The 16,731-nt window shown below is 32.0% G+C and overlaps 1 protein-coding gene across 1 annotated transcript in view; it reads right to left on the reverse strand.

Moving 5' to 3' along the window:
- The window catches only part of LOC106691461 (pancreatic triacylglycerol lipase), a 46,877-nt gene that overhangs the window by 16,119 nt on the left and 14,027 nt on the right, over positions 1–16,731 (reverse strand). Inside the window, exons 2-4 of the mRNA XM_014437238.3 lie at positions 6,886–7,040; positions 6,690–6,809; positions 6,468–6,614 (exon numbers count right to left, since the gene is read on the reverse strand). Of these exons, the coding sequence (XP_014292724.1) occupies positions 6,468–6,614; positions 6,690–6,809; positions 6,886–7,040 (422 nt within the window). The remainder of the gene's footprint in view (positions 1–6,467; positions 6,615–6,689; positions 6,810–6,885; positions 7,041–16,731) is intronic.

Raw genomic sequence — 16,731 nt, forward strand, 5'->3', positions numbered from 1 at the left:
ATTTGAATATTTGTTATCGATAATAATGTAACACCAGTGAGAAGGTAAAGACATTTTTATTATCGTTATTTTTTTTATCAGATCAATAACAAACTATAATATCGAATAATTTTTATTGTTTTATCTAAGCCCCATTGATGTGTAGGGATTTGATGTTAGGAAGGGGAGAGGGATAGTGAGCGTTGATCAAATCAAAAACTTTTACTGCATTTGATGCATTTTAAGAACGGACTGAGGAAAAGAAATACGACGGATATTGATGGAAAACGGTCTTGTGTCTCATGTCAGATGACAGGGGCTTACTAGTTGTCTTGTCAGTACTCAGTTCGTAGCCCTCAGTCGAGTCTGATACTGTTTATGTGTGTTTCCTATCTTTGTGGACGTCTTGTTTTTAATGTCCGGAATTTTGGGTTAGTGCAATATTGATGTCTATCAAATAATTTTATGTGCCTCCGTAAGATTAATTCTGTCACTGTCGGCAGTCCAAGTTTAATATGAATGTAGTAAGTTTTCGCTTTTTGTAAAGAAGAATGCATCACAATACGTGTCAGGACACTACGTTAAAACTATTGGAGCTTCTTTGCTGTTGTGGATGGTATGTTAGGCTGCATAAATGCTCCGTAGATGAGTTCCGGTCTAATATACTAATGTATTTTTATTTTTTTTTAATATTTATTTATTGCTATTTACAACTGTACATTATAATACATTTAGTAAATCTGATCTAAGTTAAATTGGAGTGTTACAGACGTGTAGAAAAAACTACCCATTGGAAGAAACATTTTACCTTAGCTGGTCTCGTGGTCATTTTCTTTTCAGGCGCCTCGGAGGATTGTCAGGAGTGGAAGAGGATGCAAGATTACAAACTAAGGGGTTTGAGTGGTTAGAGACCTTATAATGGAAGGAGTGATATCTGGTTCGGGCTAGATCGGTTACATAGGGAACATTAAGGTCTTTATGTATGATTTTATTTGTGACAAAGTAGAGAGCATTGAGGATTTTACGAAGGATTTTGGATTGTAAGGATTGAATACGAGAGGAATTCGAAGGTTTAGTGGAGCCCAAAAGCTCAACTCCCTATGTTCAGATTGGCCTTATTACAGTCATGTAGATCAGTCTTTTGTAATGTGTTGGAAGTTTAGACCGTTTGTCTAGTAAGTGCTGTAATAGTCGAAATTGACGTGCAGTTTCCAGTCTTTTCAGTCTAGTGTGAGGTTAATCGCTTGTCCAAATGTAGTCCAAGGTAGCGGATCTGTTCGACAGGGGTAAGAGTAACACCGTTAAATGAAACTGTAGGGCAGTCAGTAGGTTTACGACGAAGGGCAAAGGTGATTTGTTGGAATTTATCTTAATCCTCCAATTACGACACCAATCTTCGAGGGCTGTGATATGGGATTGGAGATTTTGGGAATATACTAATATAAATTACTAATTTGAGGCTGATAGAAAAGTTAGGAGGTGTAAGCAAGTAATTAGTTCTGTAATTCTTGGTCTTAACTAGCTTTATTTTGTTATGGCAGTGGCAAGCTAGTGTCAGGTGTTTTTAAAGGGTAACACCCAGGTACACTAAACTACCTGCCGGTATATTCTCGCATCCTGATACCCTATAGACTTTAGGGAAATGAGGCTTGTTCTTCTGGAAGAAGAAAATAATATATTCGGTCTTCTTGGGATCCAGTGCCTTGATGATTTCCGTACAAGATTTCTCCACCCACCGTAGATCTGTCTCTGCACTATCGAAGAAAAACATCGGTTTCTCTAGATTATCAGAACTAAATTATCGATTTATCGGATATAGAAAGCAAAATCTCGATTTGACTGATGTAGAATACAAAATATTTATAACTATGATCGATACAGAATAAATTGAAAGGGTCCATCAAGAACGCCTAGGCGTTATGAGATTGAACCCGCAGTACTGTCCAAACACGCGGGCTTAGAATCATTGCAGAGTTCAACGCCGGTTTCTCTATAAGCTTCAATATTAATGGATGCTGTGTAATATTAATTGATTATTTCAGTCATACAATATATTTATTTTGGAAATATTATAAATAACTTAGATATTAAAAAAAGATACTATCAACAATTTATTTTTAGTGAAATTTGTTAAATAAATATTCAATAGAGTGATTAAAAGCAATAGATGTCGGATTTTAAGCTAAGTGAGTATGGGCGTTGATAATTAATGGGCTTTATTGAACTATGCAAATTTTTAAAACAATCACTGTTGATCCTTCACCCGAGTGAATTTGTAATTAGTTAAATTAAAAGTACTTATTTACATCCCTCGATGAAAATTTGATAAAATGGTAATTTTTTCTCTCCACTTTTACTTTAATTCAGATAAATTATTAGTCATCTTGGATGTAATTGACAACTAATTTATTTCTTTTAATTATATAAAAAAAACTGCTTGAAAAAGACAATGGTAAAAATTTACGACTCCCTAGGGATGCTAAGCCTAATATGGCAAAATTCTCAAAATAGCCGTATATTTTTAGGTTAATAGCCATTTTTAATTTTAAGGTTTTAGCTTTAATGTGTGAATTATTAAAAATTAAAATTTTAAATTAGGCAAATTTTGGTATACAAGTGTGTATATTTATATCATCTTACATTTTAAAGTAAACTTATGGTTGTAGGTTTCATTATATTTGCTAAAATAAATTGATTTGGACACAATTTCATGTGCAAAATTCATATTCATATTTGAATATCATGAAAACTATTACCCCTACGAAGATTCGTGATATAAACTACTTTATAGCGGATTAAACTAGCTTTGATTTGAGTGCTAGCTGACATCTGTACGTCTAATAGGTCCTGAGATATTGTTTTTCATAAATCCAAAAAGTCTGTCAGAACAACTAGAAATCAACATTTTGTGAATTAATTTTGTCAAATAGTATAAAAAATACTACTCCTACAAAGAAAACGTTATAAACTTCTCTATTGTACTTTTAACTAGTTTTAATTTGAGTCCTGGCAGACATTTTTTTCATAAGTCAAAATTTTTGTCCGAACAGCTATAAGCCAACATTTTGTCAAATATCGTGAAAACTACTTCTCACTTTGATTTTTTTTTCTGGATTTTATCCAATTCCTACATTAATACAGACATTAGAAAGCTGAATGTCTCCTTTTTAATCCTAAATTAACAAGCTTTAATTTAGCTCTTATAAGGACGAAATATTAATTTCAAACAAAGACAAACTTCAAACGTTTTATGTTATATCTCATATTCTAATTCGTTCAATTAGATCCGGTTTGTCCACTTTGGTGCAGCTTATAGAGCCATAATTCACTGCCAAGATTGGTCGAGTCATGATGAAGTTAATTATATTTTTCAAGAGACGAAAATTTTAGTCCAAAAACTTTTAATTTGATTTTTTCCAAAAATCGTATTTAAGGGATTCTCGAGGTGCTAAAACTAATACATACTTTGTTTCAATCTTGAAAAATCTTTTACCACACTTTGATAGATCAGTCCTTCTGAATTGTCTCAATACTATTTGTATTTTATGTAGTATATACATCAAAACATCATAGATAATCAAATTGACTAAAATATTAAGAAAAAATCAACTAAATCGTAGCAGTATTAATGATTATAAAGTGAAGTTAGCTGTTGGCATCAATGTTACTGTAATTACCGTCTTATCACTTTATCTATATGTTAATTGATACCAAGGTTTCAATAGTGTTCAATTAATGTATATGATATATCTTCAAATATAGCAATAGCCAATCATTGCCGGGTCTGCTAGTAGAAGATAAAAGATAATATTATAAAGGTAAGAATTATACAAAACAAATGATAAAATAAGTTATTGAAAATCACAAAGTGCTCTTTTAAATAAAGAAATAAACAAAATGAATGGTGCGTAAGAAAATGTAAATGATGAGTAATTGAAATAAAATATGTAAGTTATGATTAAACATATATACATAGTGAAATCAATTTAAATCAACATAATAAAATGAGAGAGAAAACGATATATATGATAAAATAGGCAAGAACGAAAACAGAGAATGTATTGACTAAAATTCAGGTGGAAATGCCCGCATAAATAAATATATTTTACTGACGAGTATTTTGTAAATAGTGTTTATTTCGTATCAGTAGTTAATTTAATTACATTTATTTTATTTAAATTTTTTTGTTTATTAGTAAATCTTTTATAATTAAGTGTAAAAGAAACAGTTGCTAAGTCATCGACTAGCAACAGCCGACCAATTTTATTTTTAAATCAGTTTCGTGGCCATTACAATCTGAGCTTAGTTGATATTATTTTTTTGGACATTTTAAGCGTTTTAGTCGACATTACAATCCGGAACCACACCTTTTCTGCGTTTCTGGCCTTTGACTGGAATATGAGTTATTGCTGATTCAACGACTCGTATAATTCATTACAACAACCAGACCCTGTCTGCCCTCATTAAGTGCTAGTGTGGCCATCTTGGCTTTTGTATATTTCGACTGTTGATGAGCCAGAACAAGCGTGGGCCCACCAACTTTGGACCAGTTTGAGAATTGTGGAGCGGCGACCTTTACATCTTGACAGCAAACTATCTTCCTCTGTCATATCGGAGTGGATGAACTTTTTTCGGCCCGTAGAACAGAATTTATTTTATATATTTTGTAAATTTTTGTCAAAAAGGCCTCTTTATTTTGCTTTTATTCACTATTTTATTCTAACTCTTTTGTTTATTTTCTGTTTATGTTTTCTTTTGTTAGCTTAGTCAAATAAAAGTTTATATTCCGAACTGGCTTTTTTTTTTTTTTTTTTTTTTCATCTAAAGGCTTTCCAACACATCAAAAGACATCGTCAATTTGAGGTGGTTTGAACAGTATCCGTTACAATACTAATTGTTTAAATCTCTAAGAGCTAACTTAGCGAAATAAATTATATCGAAGCTATCTAAGTAAAAAAAAAAACAGCCACGCATCGTTCCTCTTTTTTTTCATGTATCATTAATGATTTCAGCGTATTAAAAAAATAGCTAATACCCGTTGAGAATCGAAACTGAATACCTAAGCTCTGTTGGGGGTCAGAGTTCGTCCGAAGAACCAGGCGCTTACTCAATAATCTCTCGCAACTTGTGCACTTTTCAGGAAACGCTTGGTACCAGGAGATGCAAGATGACCTCTGCAAGGAGGTCCTCAGTGACTCGTAGAAAGCGTTAAATGTTTTCAAATCATTACTTTCCTTCTAAGGGAGTATGTTCCCTGCAATTTAAAATCGTATAATTGAACCCATAGTTTGGTACTTTAAAAGTTAGAATGTTTCACTTCCCGTCTTTTCAAGGAAAATTCAGAAAGTACGAAGTTCTAAACACCCATTTACAACAAATAAATTTGATTTATCAAGGTAGCAAAAGAAGAATTTTTTTTATTTATATTTTAAATACTAGGTTGTTATGAAAATTTGTGTGCATAAAAAGTTATGTATACATTTCAGTATTAAATCCACACAGTGATATTAATCCTCAACATATAAACTATCATGATGAATGACTTTAACCCATATTTTTGCTAAAAGTTGAATTTATGTCGAGAAAACAAGTTGTAGGTTTTCGAGGTGAAAAACTCTTCAAATTCTAATTATCTCATTTTTTTTCAAGCGCGCCATTGACCGGAAACCATTGTAGTTGAATGGTTAGGATCATCAGCATACGGATGCACCGGTATTTTACCACCTAAAGTTAAACCCTTTTCGATATGCATCACATTTTTGATAACGTATTCAAATGCTAAATTAAATAAGATAGGTGATAAAGAATCGCCATGTTTAAAACCTGTCCGAACCTTGAACTTCTCTGAATAATGATTACCCATTCATACCTTATTAAACGTTTCGGTCATGAAAATCCAACATCTTCGTTATTCTATATTCAATTAAAATATTATACAGCTTCTGGCGGTCAATAGAATCGTAAGCCTTTTTGAAATATATACAAAGACTATCCCGTTGTGTTCCAACTATTTCGATTTAATTTTCTATACATTTCAATTTCTTCTTTTTGTTTTTATATGGTGTCTGTATATTTTTTGCTCTATGTTCTTCTGTTTCTGGAAATATTTATTCTTCTCTTACACTTATACACAATGCTCTGATCCAAATAACTAAATAGGCCGTGGATACCCGAGCGTTAGGCCACGAATTCGGTATTCTCGCGACTCGGAGCAGGTTGACTTATATTTCCTGAAGGACTAAATCAACAATAATGGGATAAAGCTCCATTTTTTTATTGGTTAGACTAGATTAGCAATCAAGATAACCCGTCTTTCCTGATTTAAGTTTGGAAACAAAAGGACTCTAAACTCCAGATAAAAAAAAACTAAAATCGTTTCTCAGGTACTATGATTGTTTAAAACATGGAACCTGTTAAAACTCTCCCTAATATTTAGTATGGAAGAGAAAATTCCAAAATAAAATAAAATTATACATTTTCTAAATTACCTTGAGGACGTTGATGAAGAAGGCCAACTCTAGCCCCACTAAGCGAGTGTTGGCCGTGGCCTGCGTGTAGAGGGGCAAGGAACCTCCGGCCCAGTCGACCACGATCACGTTCCAGTCCGAGTGCTTCAGCAGTTCCAGCCGCATCTCCTGGAAACGATAGACGATATTAAACGGACAAGACTGAATGGACAGTTAGTTTGCTAAGACTGTCAGTCTGCTTACCTTGACCCAAGAGCTGAGGGGTGTGTCTATGAAGCCGTGAATAATGAACTTGGTTTGTTTCTTGGGGTCGAAGTTGGACTTCTCTATCCCGGGGTCGTCTGTCGCCCGGAGTATCTGACCCTGAGAATATCACAGCCATTAGAATAATTAGGTAATAGAGAACGAACGGAACAAGGAGTCCTTTATAAATACTAACCTCTGTCGGGTTGAGCCTAGTGTAGAGGATGAACTTGGTGTCGATGGTCTGCCGGGGAAGAGGAAAGACATTGAAGGGCCTGTAGATGAGGTGGTACCAATCTTTGGTAAGGTTGAGGCAGCCCAGCTCGTCGTAACATCGTGACTCTGTCGAAGCTGCAAAATTGCGACACTGATTTTAACCAGAGCATTATTATATGAATTATTTAGTTACAAACATGGCTGGTCCAGTTAGCAACATTTTTCATGAGATCTAGAAAAACGTATTTCGTTAAGAATACAAAAACACTTAATCAAAGGTTGGGAAAGTACTTGGGTGATCATGTGGTCCAAATACTCTGCTGTGATTGGATCCACTGAATCCGGCCTTATTTGAAGGCAGTTTTATCCTGTTTCAGGCCATTTTTTTTTTTAAATAGCTTTAGTATTACCGTATGAAAATATGAAACAACTGGTTGCTCATTTTGTGAATCGACCGCGTTCGTAACTGAGCTACTCACTTAATAATATCATAAGCTATAAGTGAAAATACCAATGTAATAAATAATAAGTTAGTAACAGAAAAAATCAATAGTGAATGAAATACATGTCGCATTTTATTTATAATCTTAAACACTTTCTTGAGACTGGTTAATGTTGTTTAAATAAATAAATTTTATCCATTATAGTCTCAAAACATTTTATTCTCTTTATAAGTCCGACGTTTCAGCCAATTCGGCCATCCTCAGGTTGTGATAAATTTTAACAAATAAGTGACTGCGATAAAGAATTTTAATTTTTCTTATATGTGAAAATTGACTAATTACAGAAATTATTGAATTGACCTGGGCAGAATAGCCTGCATGAAGTTGTGTTTTTAAATTATATTAATATTGTCCCTGAGGATGGCCGAATTGGCCGAAACGTCGGACTTAAAAAGAGAATAAAATGTTTTGACTCTATAATGGATAAAATTTAAATTCATTTATTTATATGTTGCATGTTATAAGATATTTAGTTATATGCAGTATAGAATTTGTAACATTTGAAGGCACCAAAGTTATAATTCCCTCACAATTTTCAACTACTCTCAGTGCCATGGTGTAAATGGTATGATGGTTGACCTTATAATAGTATTTACTGTTGTGAGAGCATTCTCCCAAAAGATCAGGCGTGATAGTTTGACAGTAAACCACATGATACAGTAGCAAAGTATTATTCCAGTCTATACATTCACACGCACTTATGTATGATGATACTATATGGGACCAAAAGACACAAACATTTTAATCCAAACTGAAGTAATTATAAACCAGGCAATTTTACCTATTGAACAATGGAGGAGTAGACGAAAAAGGATTGCAAGAAATTTTGAAAAAAAAAAAAAAGAGTAGAGTTCTAAACGAAGACGTTTTACTTGCCCAATATTCGTCGAAATATCTAAAACAAATTACAAGGAAAAAGCAATGAAAGTCAACAAAAATTTAGTTTGAATTTCGATCATAATCCAACATTTTTTATTTTTCTATTTCTTTTGCTCCCACAGGTTTTTATTTTTATCAACAAAACACCTCCTAAATGGTTGTTTTATATCGCAATTGCTTGCACGTCCTTATACATTGATCTAATGTATAAAATTCAATTGGTTTGTGTTTTTACTTTATGCCCTGCTGATTTTCGAGGTTCATCCGATATCTTTTTAATCAACTTAAAACATAATTAATGTTTGGTTTAAAGTGAAATATCATTAATTATACATTATATAATATATGGGAGTGTGTAGCTCATTGGTAAGGTAATGGACTACTAACACCAATGACCCGGATTCAAATCCGGCTATGGAAGATAATTATTATCTGTTAACTGTAGCCGTTAAGTTAGCTCTGTAGGTTCGGGAGCACTCCAGGGTCTACCCAACCTCATAAAAACCTGGCGGAGGAGCGTGACTTTGACCTAATCACCTCCTTGCTCAACCGTTGGTCTAGTAAAAGTACTTCCTTACAAAGTACTGCTCCCCTGACCCTTCGTGGCTTAATTTAATTTTAATCTGATTTATAAAAATCAATATTTGTTCGTTGGTACTTTATGCACTACCGTACCGTTCATCGGATTGTGATGGGCTTTTTGCTAGATGTTCAGGATTTTTCAGAGATGTTTATTGGCTGTACCGATTTTTTCGGTAAAAAAAAAAAAAATGTAATTCTCAAAATTAAACATATTTGGAGCGTAGCTCAGAAAGTGTCCGTTTTTTTCTTGGTTATTATATGCCAATCGATTTGTCTCATTCTAAGAAATAATATTACTGATTCTATTAAATGATTTTTATTCATTTTTTTTTCAAATTTATTTATTTAATGTAATTTACAACTTTAAAAAAATAATAAATACAATAATTAAATATATGGAATGTTTCATTTACTCTTGAAAATCAGACGCCTCGGAGATTTATCAGGGATTGTTCCGGATGAGAGATTAAGAACTAATGGATTAGGATGAGTAAGGAGTTTTGAATGAAAAGGCGCTTATCGGTTTTGGGCCAAATCTGCAACGAATAGGATGTTAAGGTCTTAGTGGATGAGTTTATTGGTAACGTAATAAGGAGCATTAACGATTTTACGTAGGATTTTGGATAGTAAGGATTGGATGAGGGGGAATTTGATGGTTTGGTAGAGCCACAGAGCTCAATTCCATATGTCCAAATTGGTCTGATTATCGTAGTGTATAATCATTTTTTGTAAGTAGCGTTTGTGAAGTAGGTGTTCCAGCAGTCGGAATCTACGAGCAGTTTCTTGTCGTTTCAGTCTTGTATGTGGATTCCAAGTAAGTCTCTTGTCAAGATGGAGTCCTAAGTATCGAATCTGTTCAACAGCCGTTAGTGGAATTCAATAAAAATAAAAATAATAAATATTTCAGTGATGTAGGTCAAAAAATTGTTCTATGAAGTCTGAATCCATTAAACACTGGTTTTCAAAAAAATTTAAAATTAAATTTAGATTTAATGTCCATATGAGGACAAAATATTAGTTTAAAATAAAGAAAATATTGGAAACATTTTATTTTATACCTCCGGTTCTAATTTGTTTAATTGGATCCGGTTTGAGCCCTGTAGTGCAGTTTAGAGAACCCCAAACCATTTTCCCGATTTTCGTGTAGATTGGTGGATTCGTGTTGAAATCATTTCTATTTTTTTACCATATATATTTATTATATGATTTTATTTACTGCTATAAACTTATTAATCCAATATGTAAGTAATTAATTTATATCAAACTTTCAATTGTGTTCAATTAATCTATCTGGACCTGTATATCTAACAATTGTGAAGCATTGTCCGGTTTGCAAGTAAAGTATTTAAACTCTGATCTTATAAAAACTTTATATCAGGAATGCACATCATTAAAAGATATTCAACATGATTTCATTCTATTTATAAGTTTCGTGGTTTGAAAAAGACCATCGGAGTCATCCGACAAGGAAGGAAGGTAGTAATGGTTGACAAAGACTTTGACTGCAAGATAAATTAAAAGATAGTATCAAAATAATTGAAGCGTGAATAACACTGTTATCTGCAGCTGAGGGATACTATTTAAATAATCAGCTGTTTCCAGTGCCCAGAGGCGGATATGAGTAATACTGAATCATATCTCGTATCGTTTTATTTTGGCATGATTTGGGAATGCTCCGATAAACGCATTGTGGTTTGTCATATCAGGAAGGCCGTTGTAGCTGAGCCAGTTGAGGTGTCTACTTAGCAACCTCATATCTACAGTGGCGCCGGGTCGATTCCAGCCAGGGGTAGGGGATGACTTGAACTCGATCCTCTCACTCTGGTAGGGGGTAAACAGGGGGAAAAAAGTACTCCATCAGTTTCATTGAAACTGCCGCTTATTTTACCTCTTAAAGTTTACAACATTGTTTGTTATAAATAATAATTGGCTCCATCTCAAAAACTATTGTATTTAGAAGAAAAAATATACTAGTTTTTTTTTTTTAATTTAATTTTAATTTTTTATGTTATAGTCTTATAAGTTTCTTGGTATCTTTGGATAATCTCTCACGATTACTGCTGTTGAGTTTAATGAAATGTTTAATTATATATTAAAAAGAATTATTATTACATTCAAGGAAATGATTTTGTCAATTTCCAACTGAATGGGACTTAACCTCTTTTTATAATGTATGTCATACGAGAATGTCAGAAGTAAATATCAACCAATAGAATTTACATAGTAGGAAAATAATATGTATTCAAAAACGATTAAAAAATATTAAACAGAGGATACTATCATTCCTGGGTTTTTATTAATAATTGTCTACCTCTACAGAACAGAACTATTCATTTACATTTATAGATCTACAGATACATCTATATACATATAGATCTACAGATACATCTATATACATATAGATCTACAGATATATAGATCTACAGATACATCTATATACATATAGATCTACAGATACATCTATATACATATAGATCTACAGATAGACTCGTATGTTTTAGTCATCAAGGAACAAATTTGGTTCCATGTGTGCCTATCGTGAACTTGTGTTCTGGCTATGTAACATTTTTTGGTTTTCTAAATCTTTACTCTAACTTTAAAATCCAAATAATAACTGAGCTATCTAGATGTAGAAGAGGCTATGTACACAACAAAAAAAAAAATTGAACTTTGTTTTCTTAAAATTTACTAGTTGTAACATTACCCCTTCAATTAACCCTACGTATAATTACCAGTGAAAATTGATGAGTCTTGAGAACCATTATACGTTCAGATGTCTGCGAGCACTCAAAGGTTGTTTCATAAGAATATTTAAAAGTCTAAGTTCATCGCCTTCCTCCGGCCAAATCTGTCATCAGACAAAAATATTTTAACGTACCAGCGAATGGTGAGTTCACCCTTCCCCGAAGGCCGTGGTTAACATTTCTTGCAGCCTGAGCTGACTAACTTAAGGACTGTTCAAGTTATAACTTAAATATAAAAAAAAATCGCGTGTTTTAATGGTCGTATTTGATAGCATACTAAGCAATGTGCAGTCAATTGGAATGATAGTAAATATAATAAAGAAAGGGGGGGGGGGTTAATAGCGGCTCATTATAACAAAAAAAGTCACAAACCAAATTGTTTTAAAAACTTTGAAGAGTGGAAAAGGTAAAAATATTGAATGTTATAAACAATTATTAATGTTCGAAGAATCAGTTGTCAAAGTAGAAGTAGCAAGACGAAAGACACAGGCCAGTAAACAAATGTAGAGCTAAGCCTGACCTAGATTCATGAGGCCTTGGACTCAGGCAAAGGTCAAGAGGAAAATCCTGTAGGCTTGGAATAAAATTTACGAGAAGCCTTGACTTTCGATTTAGAAGGCTGTGATGTGAAGATAAAATTAAGTAAACATTTGGTTAAGTAAACTATTCGAGTTAGGGTTCTTGTCACTGGGTTAATCTGACTCTTACCAAGCTTATTTGGATTAACGACTGTCCTTTCAGCCATTTTATGTTCTGTTGATATTTTTAAAGTCTGATTAGAATAGTTCTAAAGTGGATACACGCGTAATCTGTTAAGAAAAAGAAACTTTTCTTTCTACCAAATAATTGGTAGAATTTTTATTAAACTTAAATAAAATGAGTGTTTAGACCACAACCCCCGAAAAATGGTGTCGAAATTAAAGGATTAAAATTAATTCCAATGAATCCCACCAAATCATATTTACCCTTCATTGTAAACCCATGACTTCCTGCCCTACAGCATTCTTTAATAATTGAATTATTTAATAATCTTGTCGAACAGATCCGTTACCTAGGGTTACATCTGGACAAACGACTAACTTAGAACCCCTACACAGGAAACTGCACGTCGATTCCCATTTTTACAACACTTACCAGACAAATGGTCTAAACTTCCAATCTAAAAGACTGATCTACTTGACTATAATAAGGGCTGTCTAGATATACGAAGTTGATTTGGGGGCTTCGGGCTTTGGGGCTCCACTAAACATTCGAATTCCGCTCGTATCCAATCCGTACAATCCAAAATCTTTCGTAAAATCCTCAATATTCCTTACTTTGTCAAAAATAAAATCATCTATTAAGACCTTAATTTTCCATATGTAACCGAACTAGCCCGAATCATATATATATTCTTCCCTTATAAACTCAATAACAATTCAAACCCACTAGGTTCTTACCTTTCTTGCCTGAAAAGAAAATGGCCTCGAGACCTGTTAATGTAGAAATGTTATTTGAGTGTTACCATTTGATAGTTTCTCTAATACCTGTATCAAACTATTATGATCTTGAATCAATTTTTTATTTTTTTATATAATTTTTACAATTTTATAATTTTTTTTAAATATTGTTGTTGTAAATATCAATAAATAATTTTTAAAAAAATTATATTCCAAATACTGAAAACTTGAGTACTAATGGCAGTGTTGCCAAACCGCAAATTATCGCATAATGATATTTTTATTGCTAGCTGGGTGAGACATCACTGACCAGTGATTACAGACTGTAATGACTTATGATTAAAGCCACTGTGAAGGTCAGCTTATTATCTCAGCCTTTAATTAATTCAAATATGTGTCACCCATCAGCCAGCGATATTATTAACTTCTTAGAAATGTATTGAGGGGGGAGGGTATTTAAGTGTAGAGGTACTGGAATATGTGGCGAGGAAAGTAGACAAATCTAAACTTAGAAACATTTCAGAAATTCCAAAAATATGCATAGTTTAGAGATTTATCCCCTCCTGAAGCATCAACAAAACTTGGAATTTATAACACATAAACTAAGTTGAATTCAAAAAGTTTTGAGAGCTTTAATATAAATTTTAGAAGAGAAATAATAACTGAATTGAGATTATTTTTTTGTTTTATCTCAAATTATTTATCGATTTGATCAAGTATTCTATAAACTTTATTATGGTAAAAGGATTTTTAAATCAACTATATTTTTTTTAAAAGTCTATTTTTTTACGGTAGGTGATAAATTGATCATTTGTTAAAATTAGAACATTTTGTCGCATTGCACTGAAAAATAAAGAATTTAAATATAAACATGGTACAAGTTGATCAATTACTTATTTTGTTTTTGTTTTATTTAGATTATTAAGTAAATAAATTAAAAAGGAGACACTGTGATATAATAAGGTGCTGAGTTAAACCTCTGAACAATTTTCTGCAAAGTAAAAACTCCAATTATAAACAACAACAAAACATATGGGTAAAATGTTATACACAAATACATTTATCTAAGGAATGATAAAAATTAAATTATTCAATAATATGTATGATTAATCCATCATAAAACAAACTTTTGTCAAAACTAACACTAACCCAAGAAAAACCACCCCAGAGAACATTTCTCTGTTGTATGCGATATCTATGAGAATTTTTCCTCTATTCCTTATGAAATTACCAAAAACAAAATCGTCTTCATATTTCTCACAGAGTTAAAAGTATTTTTGTGTTCACTTATGTCGTATTATTCCCGAAAATAATAGGTTTTTTCTCGGTACCTTTAGGTGTGAGGGTGCATTTTAAATCCATATCATATCTCCTAGAACAATTTTTAAGTGGTTCGGGGTTATCTGGTATATCAGTTGAGCACTTCAACCTCGGATCAAATAAGCTGGAATTTGTTTCCTACGCAGAAAAAACAACGTAGGAGACATAGCCTTTCCATTAATATTTTTTTTTTTAGTTTACTAAATATCACTTATTTGAAAGATGACAAAACTCTTTTCAATACTAAACTAAAAAAAAAAATAATCGGGCCAGTATTAGCAAAAATGAAAACACGTTTGATCTATTACTTTTTTGTTTATTCTTTTTCCAATTATTAAGTAGTGTATGTTACATGATACGTACAAATCATATTTTTTAATTAATTTTTTCAAATACTTAAACAATTATCATTAAGTATCCACTGTTTCTTGTTATAAAGCATTATCATTATACATTCATCCCTAAGAACCCCGATGAATACCTGAAGCGTAGGTCGAAACGTCAACAGAAAATAAATAAATAGATATTACTATTTTTTCTTCATTCTTGACCTTAGCTCTGACCATCCCCTTCAATTTATCTTACTCCATATATATTTATTTATTTTGTTCATTATATCTTATATATTATCAGATATTTTCTTATTATATAAGACATGTAAGTATAAACAATTTGTTTCATAATTCTGCTATCATAAACTCATAATTTCTTTCTTTTAGTATTCAAAAATGAAAGTTGTGAATACAAAAGAGAGGGTGGAGAGAGAGAGAGAGAGAGAGAGAGAGAGAGAGAGAGAGAGAGAGAGAGAGAGAGAGAGAGAGAGAGAGAGAGAGAGAGAGAGAGAGAGAGAGAGAGAGAGAGAGATTATTTAATTAAGAGAAATTTGTCTCTGTAAAATAATGTTATTTTTAGTAATTAAATTGAAAAATTCCAAAAATGGCTCGTTTCTCCGGAACAATAAAAATTAATTTAAAAAATACTAACAGAATTTCAGAAATTAAGCGAATACTAGGGACTGTTTCTAAAGAAATCTTTTATTACATTTGGAGTGTGTGCGTTTGGGTCGTATTAAACTTAAATTACAAATTTATGGCGGGTGTTTAGCAAGGACGTGACAGCGTTTAAAATCGTCTCTCAGGAGGTACTTTATAGAATCGATTTTTCGTAATTTTTCGATTTTCTCGAAAACAGCTCAAACGATTTTGATTAAACTCAGAATCGCAATTTAAAATTAAGTTTTTTTTAATATCAGTTGGGCCGTGTCTTCATTTAATTAGTCTGACATGACTTACAATTTTGGTTTTATAATAAAATCGATCGTTATACCTTTATTTTATTTTCAAGTAATTGACCATATAAAATTTTATCTGGTAATAAAAATGAAAAAAATATAAACTATGAAAGGATTTGTTAATTCACTTAAAGAGATAAGTAGAAATATATTTTTTACAGGTTGAATATACATTTCCGTAAATAATAGTAAAAGAACCCAAGAGGAGTTAAAAGGTATTTATTTCCCCCATAAAACCCCAATTTTTGTTTACTATAATGAAAACTATGTATAATTACTAGTCAAAATTGTTTAGTCTGCCAAGTATAGGTTGGGGGAATGAAACATGACGGCTGTTTCAAAACGTTAAGAATAATTGATTTTTCATTCGGAGCTCTATATCTTTAAAACTACCAACACCAGAAAACCTAAGAGAACATCATTCAAAGTAGAATAAAATTGCTAAAATATGAGCCCTAATAGACATATTTACGTTTTTTATATATTGAGAAAACCATATCACAAAACCATTCTAATAACTTTAAATCTGTGTTCTCAGTAATTTTTGACTTAACAGTTGTGTCAATGTTAATATCTAAAAAGGTTTGATTTATGGTCTCTATGAAAATCTACAATAATTCTAGATATGTGTTATAGTCCTATAATTTTTTTTGTATTTTATGATATCATTAACTTTATCATTGGTCATGGGTTCGGTTTGTGAGAATTTAATGGCGAAAAGTGCCACTACGATACATGAAGAACTGTACCAAGATATCAAGCTTATCAAATGAAATGACAATGGGCGGTAAAATATTGTTCTTATATATTTGTTAAATACTTAAAATTGTATCTGGGCCGTCCGTAGAACAACTATAAATCAATTTATTTTAGCAAATATCATGAAAACTACTATTCCTACGAAGGTAAAGTTCATAAACTTCTTTATACTCCATTAAACTAGCTTTAATTTGAGTGCTAATAGACATCTGTACGACACATATTTCCTGAGATTTACATTTCTCAAAATAAATTAACTAACTACTAATCTTTCAGTAGATTTTTAAGAAATTTGCTTTTTAAAAAGCT

Source organism: Halyomorpha halys, unplaced genomic scaffold, assembly GCF_000696795.3.
Source record: "Halyomorpha halys isolate HHAL.00 unplaced genomic scaffold, Hhal_1.1 Scaffold2362.1, whole genome shotgun sequence".
NCBI classification, from domain to species: domain Eukaryota; kingdom Metazoa; phylum Arthropoda; class Insecta; order Hemiptera; family Pentatomidae; genus Halyomorpha; species Halyomorpha halys.